The sequence below is a fragment of the Vanacampus margaritifer genome, chromosome 8 (assembly GCF_051991255.1).
Source record: "Vanacampus margaritifer isolate UIUO_Vmar chromosome 8, RoL_Vmar_1.0, whole genome shotgun sequence".
Lineage (NCBI taxonomy): Eukaryota > Metazoa > Chordata > Actinopteri > Syngnathiformes > Syngnathidae > Vanacampus > Vanacampus margaritifer.
Window position 1 is genome coordinate 21,428,540 of NC_135439.1, and position 16,676 is coordinate 21,445,215.

At 39.6% G+C, this 16,676-nt stretch overlaps 3 protein-coding genes across 4 annotated transcripts in view; 1 reads left to right on the forward strand and 2 right to left on the reverse strand.

Moving 5' to 3' along the window:
• The window catches only part of rhobtb3 (Rho related BTB domain containing 3), a 30,961-nt gene extending 23,655 nt beyond the window's left edge, over nt 1-7,306 (reverse strand). Inside the window, exons 1-3 of the mRNA XM_077573688.1 lie at nt 6,887-7,306; nt 5,272-5,503; nt 3,333-3,525 (exon numbers count right to left, since the gene is read on the reverse strand). Coding sequence (XP_077429814.1) covers nt 3,333-3,525; nt 5,272-5,503; nt 6,887-6,888 — 427 coding nt within the window. The 5' untranslated portion in view covers nt 6,889-7,306. The remainder of the gene's footprint in view (nt 1-3,332; nt 3,526-5,271; nt 5,504-6,886) is intronic.
• Nucleotides 7,307-10,291: 2,985 nt separating this feature from the next.
• On the reverse strand, nt 10,292-12,657 carry rfesd (Rieske (Fe-S) domain containing). 2 transcript variants are annotated; one of them, XM_077573913.1, is made up of 4 exons: nt 12,576-12,657; nt 11,675-11,842; nt 11,291-11,325; nt 10,292-11,179 (listed from the first exon to the last, which is right to left on the reverse strand). In XM_077573913.1, the coding sequence occupies exons 2-4, from the start codon at nt 11,826-11,828 to the stop codon at nt 10,853-10,855; spliced, it is 516 nt and encodes a 171-aa protein (XP_077430039.1). In that variant the 5' UTR covers nt 11,829-11,842; nt 12,576-12,657; the 3' UTR covers nt 10,292-10,852. The 2 variants fall into 2 exon arrangements, with proteins under 2 accessions (XP_077430039.1, XP_077430038.1); XM_077573912.1 differs by lacking the exon at nt 12,576-12,657 and having other exon boundaries at nt 11,675-11,970.
• A 903-nt stretch (nt 12,658-13,560) lies between these two features.
• Nucleotides 13,561-15,536, forward strand: nudt2 (nudix (nucleoside diphosphate linked moiety X)-type motif 2). Its single transcript, XM_077573617.1, has 3 exons — nt 13,561-13,663; nt 14,193-14,319; nt 14,615-15,536. The coding sequence occupies exons 2-3, from the start codon at nt 14,193-14,195 to the stop codon at nt 14,932-14,934; spliced, it is 447 nt and encodes a 148-aa protein (XP_077429743.1). The 5' UTR covers nt 13,561-13,663; the 3' UTR covers nt 14,935-15,536.
• Nucleotides 15,537-16,676: the final 1,140 nt, after the last annotated feature.

Sequence of the window (16,676 nt, forward strand, 5' to 3'; positions counted from 1 at the left end):
ACGGCTCATTCCTCTTTGGCCGCTGCACTGATCCGTTTGTATAATTTGATAGGCCAAGACTTTTGAAGCCGAGAGGCCGCCATATTACTCCTCCTAAAGAAACGTTTCTCGGCAGTATCGAAATTGGAGAACATTTGAGACTTTGAGAATTTGTTAAACATAATCAAGAGGACTTCAGAAATTTTACAACTTGCCTTAAATACTTGTATAACTTATATTCTTAATGATGTTTACAGGAGGAAACTTGTATATTTTGTATTAAAGAATTATAACTGTAATTCAACAAAACATGCATGTGCCAAATCTAATATTGGGGTCTAAGGAACTGAGTGATAAAAGAAAAAGGGGGTCTTCAAAGTAGCACATACCGTCCACTTGTTAAAAAATAGTGACCACCCCGCCACAAGCCACAGTTATATACAGATCAGTGGGCCGCTGCTGCTTTAGTGGCATGGAAGAAGAAAATTCAACAGCAGAAGAAGAGCGTCTTTGAAGTGAAGGCAAAACAAGCTCAAGGGAAAACAAATTAAGGTCGAATTTTGTTTCTCAACTTGTGCAAAATAAACACATAATGAAAGGTCAGATAAATACTCAATTTCTGTTTTTCAATATCCAGTTTTAAACAAGAAACGGCTTGTTCCCGTTCAACGGCGACAGCAACACTGCCTCCCCGTGGACGGCGGAGGAACGGGCCTTAGACACGTGAATATCTGAGAGCTTGTGCGTGTGAATATCTCGAAAAAACGTAATGCTTTTCTCAAAAATAAATGCGCGTGCGCGACGAGCCACAAATGCACTTTCGACAACTCGCAGGCAAAAGTCATAGAAAATGCACACACAAAATTAAAAAGACGTGAAAATGGCAGATAGATTTTTGGATCTGAAAAACATGTGAAAATCAAGAAAATACTTGTGGATCTGAAAAACACGTGAAAATCACGAATGTATTTGTGGATCTTAAAAAAATATGTGAAAATCAAGAATTTATTTGTGTGAATATTTTTTAGACAAATGTCTCCCCCTGGCTCCCTCCTCCAACACACCTGAATCAAATAATCAGGATCGTTCAAAATAAAAATAAAAATTCCATCTCAAAGGACCACCATTTTGCCACTTGCTGACGACTGAAAATGACATCACAGTTGATCATTGCTCAAGAAAAACAACTTATCAAGGCTCAGCTTGAAAATGTCACATGACCAAACTCAGAAAACAGGTGAGCCATTATTGGTCGTTACCAGACCCCTGAGCAACTGTGACATCATTTTTAGTGGACAGCAAATGACAAAATAGCCGCACCCTGAGATGGATCAAATCGGGTGTGATTTTGTAACTTAATTCAAATTCCACAACATGCAATATTGATCAAAATGCAGTAGGCTTCGGGAGCTGCATAGAGCAAATGATAGTAAAGAAAATGTTTGGGTTGACTTCCCCTTAAAAAAAAAAAAAATTGCAATCATGACTTGCTGCAAGGCCTCTTTATTCCATACAGACATCGATGGTGTGGCATAAAAGAAAAATCGAATGGGGTGCTCCATTTATTGAATGAAGACACTGGCACCCTGCTGCGTTCTGCAATTTTCAATCATGTAATCATCTGCTGTGGTTATGCTGGCCAAAACTAGCCATGCTGAGCTATGTGCGCATAGGGGGGGAAAAAAGACAGAATCTGACAGAAAATTAGTGGGATTATCTTGCAGAAAGAAAAAAAGACCATAGGGAGACAGAACAAAGAACCAAGCCAGAGAGAATGAGTGGGACACAGCTAAGTGCTGAGGCATTTGATAAATCATAATGCTAATAACCTACAGGCACTCAGCCAAGAGTGTGTGTGTGTGCATGGGTGAAAATAGGGGTGTGAGCGTCTGTCAGGCAGTGACTTGGCACATCAGTGTTGCGTTTATGTGCGTGAGGGCGTCTGTGTGTCCTTGGCGGAATCGCGGGCCCCTACGCTTAATGCACGTAATGCAAAGGGGGTTGAAGTTAAGCAGCAAAAAGCAATCGGAGCTCAGCCATCGCTCTCTGCAGTCATGCGGGGATAGCGTGAACGTACACTGGGTAGCACCAACAAACTAAATAAAAAAGCAAACCCCTACTGTGCCATCATGCAACACCGCAAACATACGTACACACACACTGTACAAGTATGCACGTACCACTAGCACAACTCGACTGTAATCTTTCTGCGGCGCTGCACTAACAGGATCTCAAAGAATGTTGAGCAGAAAAGCTAAAAATACAGCTCTATGCATTTGATTGTCTACACAACACAAACTGCATTAAATGAGGGTCACTGTGTCTGAAGCATAGACAGAATCAGGGCTGGCCCAAAGTTTATATGTGGCACCAAAAGACGAGCACATCACGCACACTGATCATAACTACATGATGATGAACACATGCACACAAATTAGAGAAGGGCAAACTCATCAGTTGATATCTGACATTCACGTACCTTCACAATAATATTAAAAGCGAAAAAAATGTAGCGTTCCAAATGATAAATATCAATGAAATATGGACTACAGCCCCATTGTGCGACAAAAGAGAATGTAAAGAATCAAACTGGTTTCATGAAGTGTAATTACTGCACATTGGGACAAGCAGAGTCACAAAATGATAGCTGCGGTGTTGAATGTGTGTATTTAAGGGGCGGGACCTAGTGAATGACATCAGGGCATCGGGAACATGGCCGGTTGGTGTTAGTGGGTGGACATGACTTTTGTCCTAACGTAGCTGCTTGCGAGTGCTCTCATTTTGTATTTTTGTGTTTGACTGGTTGCACCGTTCAATAAACAGCTGAAAGTGCATCAGCCGCTGCGACACTCCATTCATTTTTTCATGTGTGTAGCACTCAACCCATGGACCACATAAACAGCCCAGACCTGTTGTATAGTCCCTAACTAGACTTTACAAGGGAGCTAAGTTTTTATTGCTATCCTTTTATGTCACACTTACATTGGTGTAAATATGCAAATGACAAAAATATATTTTTTAACTAGTATAGTTCAATGGTCAGTAATGTAGTGCATGGCCAAGCCACAGCATTTGTCGCGACAAGCTAGCAGGCACAGAAACAAAGAGATGACTTAACCTCAATTTGAACAAATTAAACTCAAGCTAATAAAGTAAACAACAAACAAACAGATACAACTAAACTAGAAAACAGCAAAAAAATGTTGATGACTCCTGCGTTAACTTGAGCCTCATGTTGTGAAACCTTTACATCAGTGCTTCCCAATTATTTTTTGTTATACCAGGAAGAAGAAAACTTACTATAAAATCTTACTATAAAAGTATTTGTATGTGAAAATCACATACGCCCTCACCGTTAAGCCTAGCTCCAACTGCAACCAAGATGACAGGAACGCCCCAGTGCCTAAGAAGTGGCCGGAGTCTTGGGGCATATCCATTCCTGACCTGCTGAAAGGCCAGCTTGTCGGTCACTGAATACTTGATGACCAGTATGTCCGCCTGCTCAAGAACTTTACGCACGCTGGCCCAGTCACTGTCCAACAAGTCCTGGAGAGGAAGAAGGAGACAACAAGGTTGAGAAACATTGGTCTACACTACACAATGCGGCAATAGCAGTGAGGAAACTTGATTGGAATCACAAAGCTGGCAAAACTGCAGAGTGCTTCGAGTCATTTGAATAAAAACAAAGAAGCCGAAAGATGAGTGACAGACTACTGCCAGGCTAAGACAGCTCTACAATAGAGCACTTACTGTACTGTTACAAAATCAAAACAATTCTACATTATGTGTGCTTTAAAAACAAAAGTAATTTCATTCTTTTGGGGGAACTTTGAGGACAGCAAACCTCGCTCAAACCTTCAATCAGTGCTTGGAAAGAAAGTGGCCTTGAAAATAGAAAATGATTGAACGTCTTACAGCAAACAGGCAGAGTACAAAGTAACCCTATCAGTTTAGTGGCGTTTTATTACTGGCATTACTTCCGCACTGTGTGTTTATTAGCAAGTTAATTCCATGAACACCTTTTAAGTTAGCAGTGCTGAATTCCCACCTGTAATAATCTATTCAGAACAGTTGCTTTATGTTTTTTGCATAACATTTCTACTGACTGCTTTTCTTTTCTTTTTGCGCAAAAGCAAGCTGGTAATGGAAACACGCGATTTACGGGGGGGATCAAAAATCACAAAAAAGTTTTTACGATCTCACGAGGTGGCTTTTAAGACGTGTCGAAATAGAAGAAATTTCGCAAAAGTGTAATGGAAACACTTTTTGCGCATTCCCTGTAGTCATGTGACCCCCGCTCAGCACGAAGAGAAAAAAGTAGGAAGTACGGGGCCACTCGCTTTCGTGTCGGAGCTGCCTCCAGAGGGGATAACAAGTCATTTTAAGCACAAAACGATTCAGATTCAAGTTGAAATTGTACTTTATCGAAATAACACAATATCGCTTTTATTTTTGCAAAAAAACTGTAATGGAAACGCACATACTGTCAGTTTTTTTTTTTACCATTTGTGCTAATAGAGTTGCGGATTGGTAGCCAATCACAACGCAGATGTAGAGAAACAGACTGACATTAGTCGGGTTTCCAACCATCAATTTTTTTCAAATTTTCAAGAAATGCGAAAATAAAACTGAATGGAAACGCTAGAAATTTGGAAAAAAGGCCCAAAATTCCCCCAAAAGTGTTTACGCTGAGAGGGGGTGGATTTTCAAGCTTATCGGAAAAAAGAAAATGCGAATTTTGGCTACGGAAACAGGTTTTGCGAATAACCGCTGCCAAGACCGGATACACGTCCTTTGTTTGGACTGGATAATACGTCACACGTACGTTTGTAGTGCCGAAGCAATGTCGGGACGATAAAGTAAGGTATGTTTGGGAGGGACGACGAAACAGAAATCTTTTTGGAATTAATTAAAAAATCGAATATAAATGCTATTTTAGATGGAAAACAGCAAAAAAACACTACGGCTCATGAAGAATTACAAAAGCAAACTCATACGACGTCATCGCGTGGTGAAGTCGCTTCCTGGTCTTCTTCTTTTAAATTACAGGTGGATCACATCTCTATGGTGTATACTGCCACCTACAGCGGCGGAGTCCCCTCTCCATATTCTCAAAAGAAGAACAAATGGAAACGGGCATAAGTTGCACGTCCGTTTTGCGCATTTTCAGTAAATTAACTTAAAAAATTTGAAACAATTGGATGGAAACCGGACTATTCACACATACCGACGAAAGAGTTACCCCTAAACGTATAATGCTAATGTCAAAGTCCAAAAACAGACATATCTTACCCAGCTGGGACAATCCTGGACCACAATAGTGACGTCTCCAAAGACACGTGAGGTGTATTCCATGAAGGCTGGGTTATGCAGGCTGCTCTCCAGGTCGCTAGGGCCCACCAGAGCCCCATGGCCCAAGTAGCTCCACAGCAGGCCTCCCTGCAGTTGGCCCTGGCCCATAATCTCCTCCCCTGGCCCAACTCCACCGGGGCACTCGCTCCCCAGAGCCACAATGTGAATGGACCTGTGAGGAAGACAAATGAGCCATGAGGAACTTCAGAGGAAGTACTTCAGAAAGAAGAGGCGCTTATTCATTTTCCTGGTGCTCATCCTTCATGCCGGTGGAACTGACACTGTCAAGCTTGGCAGGGACCCTAGGGTTCACGGGAGTGCAAACATGTTGAAAGAGTTATACAGAGTTCTTCATCATTTACCTCCTTTAATAATTTATTTGCCACCGCAGACCTCACCTCTTTTGGTTTATTGTCAAAGATCGATTCAAGAAAACCACACACTGTTACTGACATGTAAAGTCATGAGAAGCATGCCAAGAAAATAAAGAGGTGTGTTTGAGCGTATTAACTAGACGAAATGTGTAAATGTGAAAGGCCAACAATTTGAGCAGAGGTGTCAAACCCATGGCCTGTGGGCCAGTTTCAGCCCTGTCTGTGTTATTTTATGTGGTGTGTGCAAGTTTGCCACAATGTTTCAAAAGCCATATAAATTATGAAAACATATGCAGGGCAAATTATCTAATATGATGGGGCAATTATTAGTGTTCCCATTTATTAGAGATTTGCCTCACAATCTAGCTATAAGCAAAGAAGATGTCAGGTCTAGCCAGAATAAAAAAAAAATGAAATGCAACTTTAAAGGGAACGTTAAGTCAAAAATTTGTTTGATGTGCCCCCACTAGTCTAAATTCTAATAAATATTCAGTTTGTAGAATACGAATTCAATCAGCTTGAAAACACCACATGACCAAATCCAGAAAACCCGTGATTCATGATTGGTCCTTACACCTGAGCCCTTTAGGCACTGTAATGTCATTTCGGTCGTCAACAATTGGCAAAATGGTCGCCCTCTGAGATTGTTGCTTAATTCATATTCCACAAATGCAGTATTAATCAGAATACCCTAGTCTGGCCGCAGAGGACATGTTATTGTAAAGAAAATTGTTGACTTGAGCCAAAGCATTAACAAATAGCCTACCATACCATTATTAACTTTTATAGCATAATAACTCAGATCTTCCTTGCTGCACTTGTCTGCATCCTTCATTTTCTCAAAAGAAGACAAACAAATGGCATTGCACTCTCCTAAAAAGAAGATTTAAGCTGCTGATTTATTTCTTTTTTCAATCACATTCTGGCCCCCTTGAGGACAACCATAACAGTAAAAGAAGTTTGACATCCCAGAGATTGTAGTTTGATGTAATGTAATTTAATATAGTCCAATTAGCAATTGTAGATAGATAGATAGATAGATAGATAGATAGATAGATAGATAGATAGATAGATAGATAGATAGATAGATAATGTCGGGAATTCTGCAATCAAGGGGAACCGAGAATTAAAGCGTCCTTATGTGACGTCTTGTAATGAGTTGTAGGCAGCCAACAACTTACATTGTGGTCACGGTGCCGTTGTTGCTCTACGCTGTGGAGCGTGTCCCTCTCACGGTGCGTTTACACGCCAGTCTGCGGCAGTCAGGCTCGCCTTTTTCCGCAGTGAGCCACGGCTCCGCTCCGCCGTTAATCGCTCTCATCCGCGGCTGGTCCCAGCGGAGCCCGGTCTCGCTAACTGGCATTCCCCCGCCTCGCTAGTCATTCATAAAAGCCGGAGACTCGCTCGACCCGGTCGTCCCGACCGTGAGCAGACGGCTGACTGTGTTGGAATACTAACCCTCAATGGGCTAACAATAACAAGTTGCCGGTGGGTAGGGGAAGCAATTAACTAACCACCGTGACGGAGAGGAGCAGAGCCTCACGCGCTGGTGTCCACACTAATGACGTCGTACGCTACAACAAAGTCTTATTGGCAACAAAATAGAGAGAGAGAGAGAGAGAGAGAGAGAGAGCGAGAGAGAGAGAGAGAGCGAGAAACAGACAGACAGAGAGAGAGAGAGAGACAGACAAACAGACAGAGACAGACAGAGAGAGAGAGCGAGAGAGAGAGAGATGGGTGTAAAGGAATGAAACGCTCGCCTGACTCAGCAACATGCACGCGCGTGCTGAGCTCTCATTTACTGATGGTTTGTGTAGCTTGGGGTTAATGGGGAAAAGGGTTGCGTTCACCATAGCAATTGGATGTAAGGTGCTGTAGGCCAAAAATATCATTTACCTCACACACACAAAAGAAGCTCTACACATTCTGAAAACCTCTCATACTCATGAATACAAAAAAACCCCTCTTACACACCAAATAATCTTTTAGCCACACCAAGAAACTCTCAGTCTACAAAAAAAACTCTCAAACTCATAAAAAACTCACAATCACAAAAAACTTTACACATGCAAAAAAAAAAACCTTCACCCCAGAAAATAAAAAACACTCACATCACAGAAATCTCAGTAGTGCAAAAAAAAAATCACACTCACAAAAAATAACCTCCTCTACTTACCCCCCCCCAAAAACAAACCATCATTAGCTATGTAAAAAAAAAAAAAATAAATATTTTTAAACACACTCACCCCCGCCAAAAAAACTCATGAATTTTTTTTTATCTCACACAAAACAAAACAAATCTCACACACTCTCACTCTCAACAATAAAAAAACAGAACCTCTCACCCCCACCCCCAAACAATCTAGCAAACTGGCACCCACACCCACACACATCAGTAATCCTCTCACATGTACCACAAAAAACTCTCTGACTCACCCCAAATACCTCTCGCGTAATGAAAACTCACCCCCCAAAAAACTCACACTTACCAAAAAGCTTTCACACAGATGAAAACAACTTTCACATTCGGCAAAAAACTGTCACATTGGGGGCGGGGGGGGGGGGGAAGGTAGGGGTTGGGGGTTGCTCATGTTTGCAGAAAAAAAAAAGTGGGAAAAAAAATCACATACAAAAATACATACTGACCCAAAACCTACCAGCAATATTTTTTTTTTCGGCGTAAGACTTTTTTGGGTCTGTGTTTCACAGTCTTTCTCTAGATGTAGGGGTGGCCAGGGGGTGGTCAAAGAGTGACAAGGGGTGGTGGGCCACCCCTGGCCACCACGAAGCTCAGCTCCTGGTTGGAGCGGACTCGGCCTTACAAGTGGATAAATGGATAAAGATCCAGCAAGTATAGGGCATGGGGTACAATGTTAATGCACAACAATGACAAGGTGAACACCATTATCGGATAAAGGAATGAAACACAAAATACCCCCCGTGGACCTTTTAAATGTGATAATAACATCTGCTCATCCCTCTTGGATAGGCTCCAGGGCTTCGACTTCATTTTTATAAAGAAAGAAAATGTTAAAGCTCTAATTAGCCTCTTGTGTAATTCATAGCACAGCTACTACATGCAGGTAATTGTATTGGTCGTCCAATATGTTGCTTTTAGCCCTTCTCCTTACTGACCTCAAAATACCACCAAAGCGTTACAGCCCTTACTGGATCATGAATTTGACAACATAATTGCATTTGAATATTTCACACGCCATAATTTTTTCACTATTGTCCGCTGCATGCCCTCCACAACCTAGGGCCCAAATCTTGATTGCATTCAAAGTGTCTCATAACCCAAGGCCTTCGGTCCAGATCATCCCATCAAATAAATACGTTTGCAAACACATTTTTGAGCCATAACAAGGAAAATTTGACATCACAGATGCAGTTCCTAATATGCATATCATCATCACTGAAATCATTAATACGGAATTGATATGAATGGCAGTGTCGATGAACCCTGCAATTTTGCTGTTTTGTTGTTGATTTGGTTTAGTGGCAAAATGGCAAAACTTTGCGCTGTTTCAGTTGTCGTCAACCAGTTGGCATCATTGCATCATTGCAATGCAACATGGCCAAGAAATTGATCGAGTTGCCATGTTTTGCTGTGCTATAAATAAACAAGAACAGACATGTGGTTGACAATTTTTCATCTTCTTGATCATATGATTTGTTGGATCATATTTCATATTATTATTATTATCATTACATATCAGTAAACAATACACACAATGAGGACAATGAAGATGCATACAATTGACTAGTGAGCTATACAATATGTTTTGTTTGTATCAATAATGAGTCAATAACAATGTCCAACTCTTTTATTACCATTTTTGTCGATGAAGATGAAATTATTTCAACATATTGTTGCTGCTATGTGAAAAACACTTATGGTTCAGCCCCCCCCCCCCCCCCCCCCCACACACACACACCATTTTTTAGACAGCAAATTGGTCGGTGTTAAATTTCTAGTGTGTCAAATATGCAGTAATCAGCGTTATTCTAACAAAGTTGGGATAAAAAGTTACACTGTCAGAGTAAATTCCCTTGAGTGTTGGAGTGGGTGTACCTGAATAGCACTACCCTGAGTGTTAAATTGACCACACCCTTATTTCCGGTGAAAGAGAAACTTTAAAATTTTCCAGCACACTGTCAACATTTCAACAGCGATACATCCAGTTGTTGTTGTTGCTGTGGGTCAGTCGTAGAGTGGTTGTCTCCTGACCCTGAGATTGTGGGTTTGATCCCAGTCCAGTATGGTTATGTCAAAGTATCCTTGAGCAAGATGTCAAAATGTAAAGTGCTTACAGGGCATTGTAAAGAAGAAAAACACAATTTAGTATAATAAAGTATCATTTACCAGAGTTAAGTATCATATTTACACTCATTAGTGTGGACACATATATACACTTTTCTAGTGTTTGATTTAATACTCTCAGTGTTAATCTAACATAGGCGATTTTGCTGTGCAAATTTTTCCATTTTTGGGATATCTGCACGTTTCACCCCCCCCCCCCACCCCCACCAAAAAAAAATTGACATAAGTGTTTGTCAAATATAGTGACTGTGTAAAAGACACAATTAAATGGTTGTTTTAGTTAATAGCCATAATTATCATATACGATTAGATTGCAGACCTCCACCAAGGTAAAGTGAAAACAATTCATAGGGTGTTTTTCTTGTATTTTCTTGTCTATCTGTGTTATCAGACTACTTGCTGGTTTAATGAGAATGACAAATGGATGGATGGTTCCACTGAAGCCGTAGTTACTCAAATGGGTGAAAATACGTTCCTTTATCTGTGTCATTATCTACTTTCTCACCAAAGGTTAATTGCTTCCTCCCAGTCTCATATACCATCCCTCTGAGGGGATGTTGTTTTGGAAGTTTTTTTGTTTTTTTTTCATAATCCTGCTAATCATGCAGCATATTATATAAATTTTAAAAGTCAAAATGAGTTATGTCCAAAACAGTCCTCGTTAAAACTATGCTAGTGGTTCCTACTTGCACAGTAGTCTGTAAAATGTAATGTAAATTGAAAGTCATCTAATTCCAAAAGGATTGCCTGTACACCATTAAAAAAAAGAGAAAAGTAAAGGTCTAAAACGCTATTTTATACAGTCTCAATGTTTCCTCATCCATTAGGAAGATTCCCCCCTCTCATCGGCCTCAGCCTGGGCCTCAGCTTTGGCCTCAGCTTTGGCTTCAGCTTTGGCCCTTCTCTCTGGACCCTCCTCTCCCTGGAAGTAGTCTGACTCAATCCATCCGGGCATCTTGGAGAGCTCCACGTAGACGTTCCCATTGCTCTCGGTCACTGTGTGGACCCGCTGCTTTACTCCTTTTGAGAACCATTTGGGCATAGGTGGGTTTTTGCTCTTGTCTATGGTTTTACATAAACCCTCCCCTTTGGCGAGGGAAATCTTGTACTTGTGTTTGGGACAAATTATACACAGCGTGCCACCCAGTTCCTGTACAGTGAAAAAACATATTCATCTATTTTTTTTTCTTTTTTTGTAAAGTCCAAATGCCATTATGACTGTTTGTATGTCTGTTTCTTTGAAACAAGCTCCAGGTCTCACCTCAATGTCTCCAATTTCCAGCTTTCCACCAGCATCTGGTAGACAGAGTAGATAATCAGTATATTGCAGAGCAAACATATTTTTTTTCCAAACGAACACGTCAGATAAGTGGAAAAAGTTGAATATTTAAAAACAAATCAATAAACTGTTACATCATCTATAACAGAGGTCATTTATCACTTGTGTGTGTGTGTGCGTGTGTGTGTGCGTGTGTGTGTGTGTGTGTGTGTGTGTGTGTGTGTGTGTGTGTGTGTATAGGCAGCACAAGCAAGCAAGTCTGGCGTGAATATTTGTGGTTTTGTTGCAGTTTTATGACTATGAATGATTGTATCACATTTTAAGAAGCAACCTGCTTGACTTCAGCACTGTAAAAAGTGCACTCACGATAGCAGTAATAGTCCAAAGCATAGAAGCCTCCCTGGTGGTAGATGATCAGTACATCCCGATCCTCCAGTGTTTTGAATGTGCGTTTTCTTTTCATCAAGTCTTCTTTCTTCCCCACAAAATGACACCCTTCTAGTGGCTCTGCCTGCTCCATAGCACTTTGAAATTCTGCAAATACCATTTTCAGAGCAATATTAACACATACATTTCACATTTATGATGTCTATATATATATACAGTATATGAGCAGACACAAACTAAAAACTCAGCAGAATTAGCACAAAATTCTACTCAAAATAGCCAACTCCACTACCAAGACATCACAATCCGTGACCTACATTATAGAGACAAGTAAACCACACTGCACACATTACATTCTGCTGTCATCCTTCCATTCAGAACTACAACCAGACTCATCTCCATACACAGTCTTTGTGACAATATCCTATAAATATCTTGACGCAGGGGAATCTGACCCGAAGAATGATTCATATAGTGGAATAACGAGCACTTCAGTGCACGCTGAGTAAACACAGTAGTAGGAGTCAAAGTCGCATGTAAGGAAGCCTCCAGCCAAATAGTCATAGGCATTACATAAGATGAGGGAAAGAGCAAGAACCAATCATGTTTTTTGGTCTATAAAAATGTTACCTGTACATTGCATCACCTTTTGGATGATGCAAATGCTGGAGCCAACCCCAACTGTTTTTGGACAAAAGGCAGTCTGGTTGAGACAGACAACCACTCACACCATCACTGAGTGGGAACCAAAACTACCCTGCTAATTTAATGTCCGTGACTCTACATCCAAATATGTTATACGAACACATACAGAATGTACCAGTCAATCTGTCCAACAACCTTTTTTTTGTTTAGCTTGAATAAAAATACATCCCCTTACCTTTAATTTGAACAGCTCCTCTCTGTCTTCTGTGCCAAACCCAGAAAATATATGGCTCACAACTCCACACAGTGTGGGAAGGAGGCCTCGTATTTGTTATCTTCAGACACACGCTGCTTTCAGTGGCTCTTATCAAACACTGTATCACCCTCCTGTTTCCTCCATGCTCAACAGCTTTAGCTGTTTTATTTGTAGATGAAAATTCAAGAAAATATTATACTATTATAATGAAGATGATGGTGAGGATATTGATGATGATAATGATGATGACAGTGATCATTCAGATCATCATTGTTTCTATTTGGCTCAAATAAAAGCAGACATAATGTGATTTGCACTTCCTATACTACCACTACTACTACTACCACCACCACCACCACTAACAATCATCATCATCATAACCTTCATAATAAATAAATAAATAAATAAATAAGCATCCATCCACCATTATCTGAACCACTGAAGGTCGCAAATAAGCAGAATTACTTGCAGTGATCCACCAGAATATAGTGCCACTAAACCTTGTTAAACCTTCCTTTTCTTCAAGTTTATTAATATTATTGTTATTATCATTGATAAGTTAGATCATTTTTGTGGTATATTATTTCATGGTTAGTTACGTCACCTAATTTAATGCGGACAAATTGGTAAGAGCAGTAAATTAACATAATGAATTTTTTCAGTCTATGCTGTCCAGTGCCTATCAATTTGACCTGTAGTAATGTAAACTGAGTTTTTTGTCAGCAGAAACTTAATTAATATTTGTTTATGGAAATTGTACCCCCACCCCACCCAAAAAAAAGAAAAAAGAGAAAAATGCATTGCTCTGCATTGATAAGTATGTGCTAGAATTTTATTTATTGTTTTAGTTTACTACAAAAAGTCAACAAATAAATAAATAAATAAATATTTTTTTCTTTTTCTGGAGATCTATGGATATCTATTTTCGACGCGTTTTAATAAAGCAGAACCTTTTCCGTCTGTTCTCGCATCAGCCCGGACTTGTTTCGGTGCACCGGTGCTCTGTGTATTCAAACCGATGAGAAACAGGCTGAGACAGATACAAGGCAAACCTCAGTAGTTGAAATGTAAGTTCGATGACATTTAAAAAATATATTATTTGCTGCATATCCGTTAAAAGCATGCAATATGCGTAACACTAACGAAACCCGAACACGTTCATTGCAATACGCTAGTTTACCAGACAAATGGTGAAAAATAGAATAAAACGAGAAAAATATTAAAATTCTACCTTTAACGCGCATTTCAATTTAAAAATAAATTCTCCCGGTTAATCATAAGTAACTAAATTCACTTTCTGAACTGCTGAATTTGTATTGATTTTATTTTACCTCCTAAAGCTTTTATCTATTTTAGGGTTTAGCAACTCTTTACTACAGCAACTCAAAGGCTGTATTTGTAACTTGTAATTTCAACGTGTATTTGTACATTTACTATATCAATCAAATCAAAATATACGTTGTACGTTGAAAAAACGTTCTTTTTTTTATGTGTGAATGTTTTATTGTTCTGCTTGTCGTGTAAGTAATATATTGCCACTGTAGTTGGAAGCTCGCTCTTGCTAGTGCTAAAGGTTTTTTTCCACTCTAACACAAGATGGTGCTGCGAGCCTGTGGCTTCATTGTGTTTCGACGTCTTGCAAGTTGTGTTCCTCCACCAGACAACATCGAGTACCTCCTCTTGCAGACCTCATATGGACAGCACCATTGGACCCCACCTAAAGGTGAAAAAGAAGAACACAACATGCTTTACCCCACGTCAGTTGCACTTTTAGTGTGGTGCTAGAGTATTTTTACGTTTTTAAATTATTAAGTTTTTCCCAACTTATGCACAAACACTGTACAGTACTTAGAAAAAAATGACTTCCAGGTGACAATACAAGATCTTAATATTTATGCATGAAATTGATAGTTTTCCCTTAAATTACCCCAAATTCCCCATTCATTCCCATAATTCAAAGTTTTCATTTTGAAACATTTGCTAAAATTCCCAGTTTAAAATAATGTGTACACCATCAGGCCACGTGGACCCAGGTGAGGATGACCTCACCACCGCTCTTAGAGAGACTAAGGAAGAAGCGGGCCTTGCCTCAGAGGACCTTCAGGTAATCGAGGGCTTCCTGAAGGAGCTGCACTACGAGGTAAGAGGCCGACCCAAGGAGGTGCTGTACTGGCTGGCCGAGCTCAGAGACCCGGGGATGGAGGTCACTTTGTCCAGTGAGCACCAGAACTATCGCTGGGCCCGGTTGGAGGTTGCCTGCACTCTGGCCCAGCACAAAGACATGCAGGACACTCTGAGAGCAGCACACAGATATTTGGAGGCTCAACAGGACAAGTAGTGACACACGGGAAATTCTAATTTGCAATGTCAAAGTAACTCTACTGAATCAAATGGGTTTGGTCAATACAAAGTCCTCTTCAGTTTACAAAAACATGATTTGAGTGATTTTTTTTTAATGTATGATTCAAGGCCATAGAAATAATAGAATCAAATGAAAAACATTTGATATGGTGGTAACTCAGTGTACCTTCTTGTGCCGCGTGATGGCACATGGCAAAATATGTGTTTGGACCATCATAATCGAGGACACCTGTGTGAGTTTTAAGATTCAAAATTAATGATAATGATTTTACACTCATATGATAGAGCTCAACAAACTAAGTGCAAATCTATAAATTTCAAATGCAACAAAATCATTACATTTTATTATGATTGATTATTGCACCATAGTCACTGCCATGACTGTTGTGGTTGATCAAAAAAAAAAACGATCATGAGAAATTCAAGGTGAATGTAAACAACAAAGATGGCTGATCCGATAAATTGTTTGTTGTTCTGGTGAATGGAGCTGCTACAAATTGTTATGTGAAGTTACTTGTTTCAAACAACTATATGTAATAGTAATTAAAACAATAAATATAATGTAAATAATTGTGTAAATTATGTTTTGCCATTCACGGATTGTGTCTCTATGGGGGGGGGGGGTGCTCGCCATTGTCAAGTGACACCATCAGTTATATTCAACTTCCTCACAAAGTAAAACTATTATATATGACTATATACAAACAGCGTTCAACAGCATACTGTTTTATTGATGAATTCCAAATGTTACCACACCAACTGTGCCTCACTTTGCAAGTCAACCCTTATTTCAACCCCTCAGAAACCAGCAACTCGTGTAGTGTATTTTATATGACTGGTGGACTTAAAGCAAAACTATATGGTCACAAACAAAACATTGGCATTTTGTTTACAATGACATCTTTTATCAGTGGCACTTGTAACCTCAATAACAATAACACACTAGTGGACAAAATAAAGGAAAAAAAGCCAAACACATACAGTATTTAACATCAATAGGTTTGGACACACTCAAAAGATGCAATCCCGAAGGTGTGTGTGAGACCAGGTGACGTCCTCATGAAGATGTCATATAGTGTCATCTGGGGAAGGAATCATACATAAATGAAATGATGAACTTATCTTGTGTGAAAGAGGAGTTTGGGATTCATTCAATTATCCATCAGTACAAAAACGAAGCGGATAATGAAGTAAAGCAGTGGTGGACTGACTGATTGATGTGATCATATACTGAAGACTAATTAGCACTGCTGACTCATTTTGGTGAAATTTGGAGAAATGGTCGTTTTCCTGAAACCACTCACTTCTATGGCTATTACACTAAAAAGAGAATTGTTGAACCAATTTAAGATTACAAATTGAATTGTTGATCAACTTAAAAAATTGCTTCAATTGGTAACACGATTGAATTAAGTTAATCCAAAGTGAATATATTAAGTTTATTTAATTATGAGTTCATTAAACTTAATATATTCACTTTGGATTAACTTAATTCAATCGTGTGTACCTATTGAAGCATTTTTTTTTAATTCAATTTGTAATCTTATATTGGTTTAACAATTCTCTTTTTAAAGTGTAGTAAAGAAAAACTGCCATGAGCCAGTTAGCTTTTCACTGCTTTAAGAGAATGTCAATCAGCCAAGTTCAATTGGCCACTTAACTTTCATATCATTATCCTCATTGTTGCTCGAGTCATTTCAAGACAGAAGCCGACTGTGC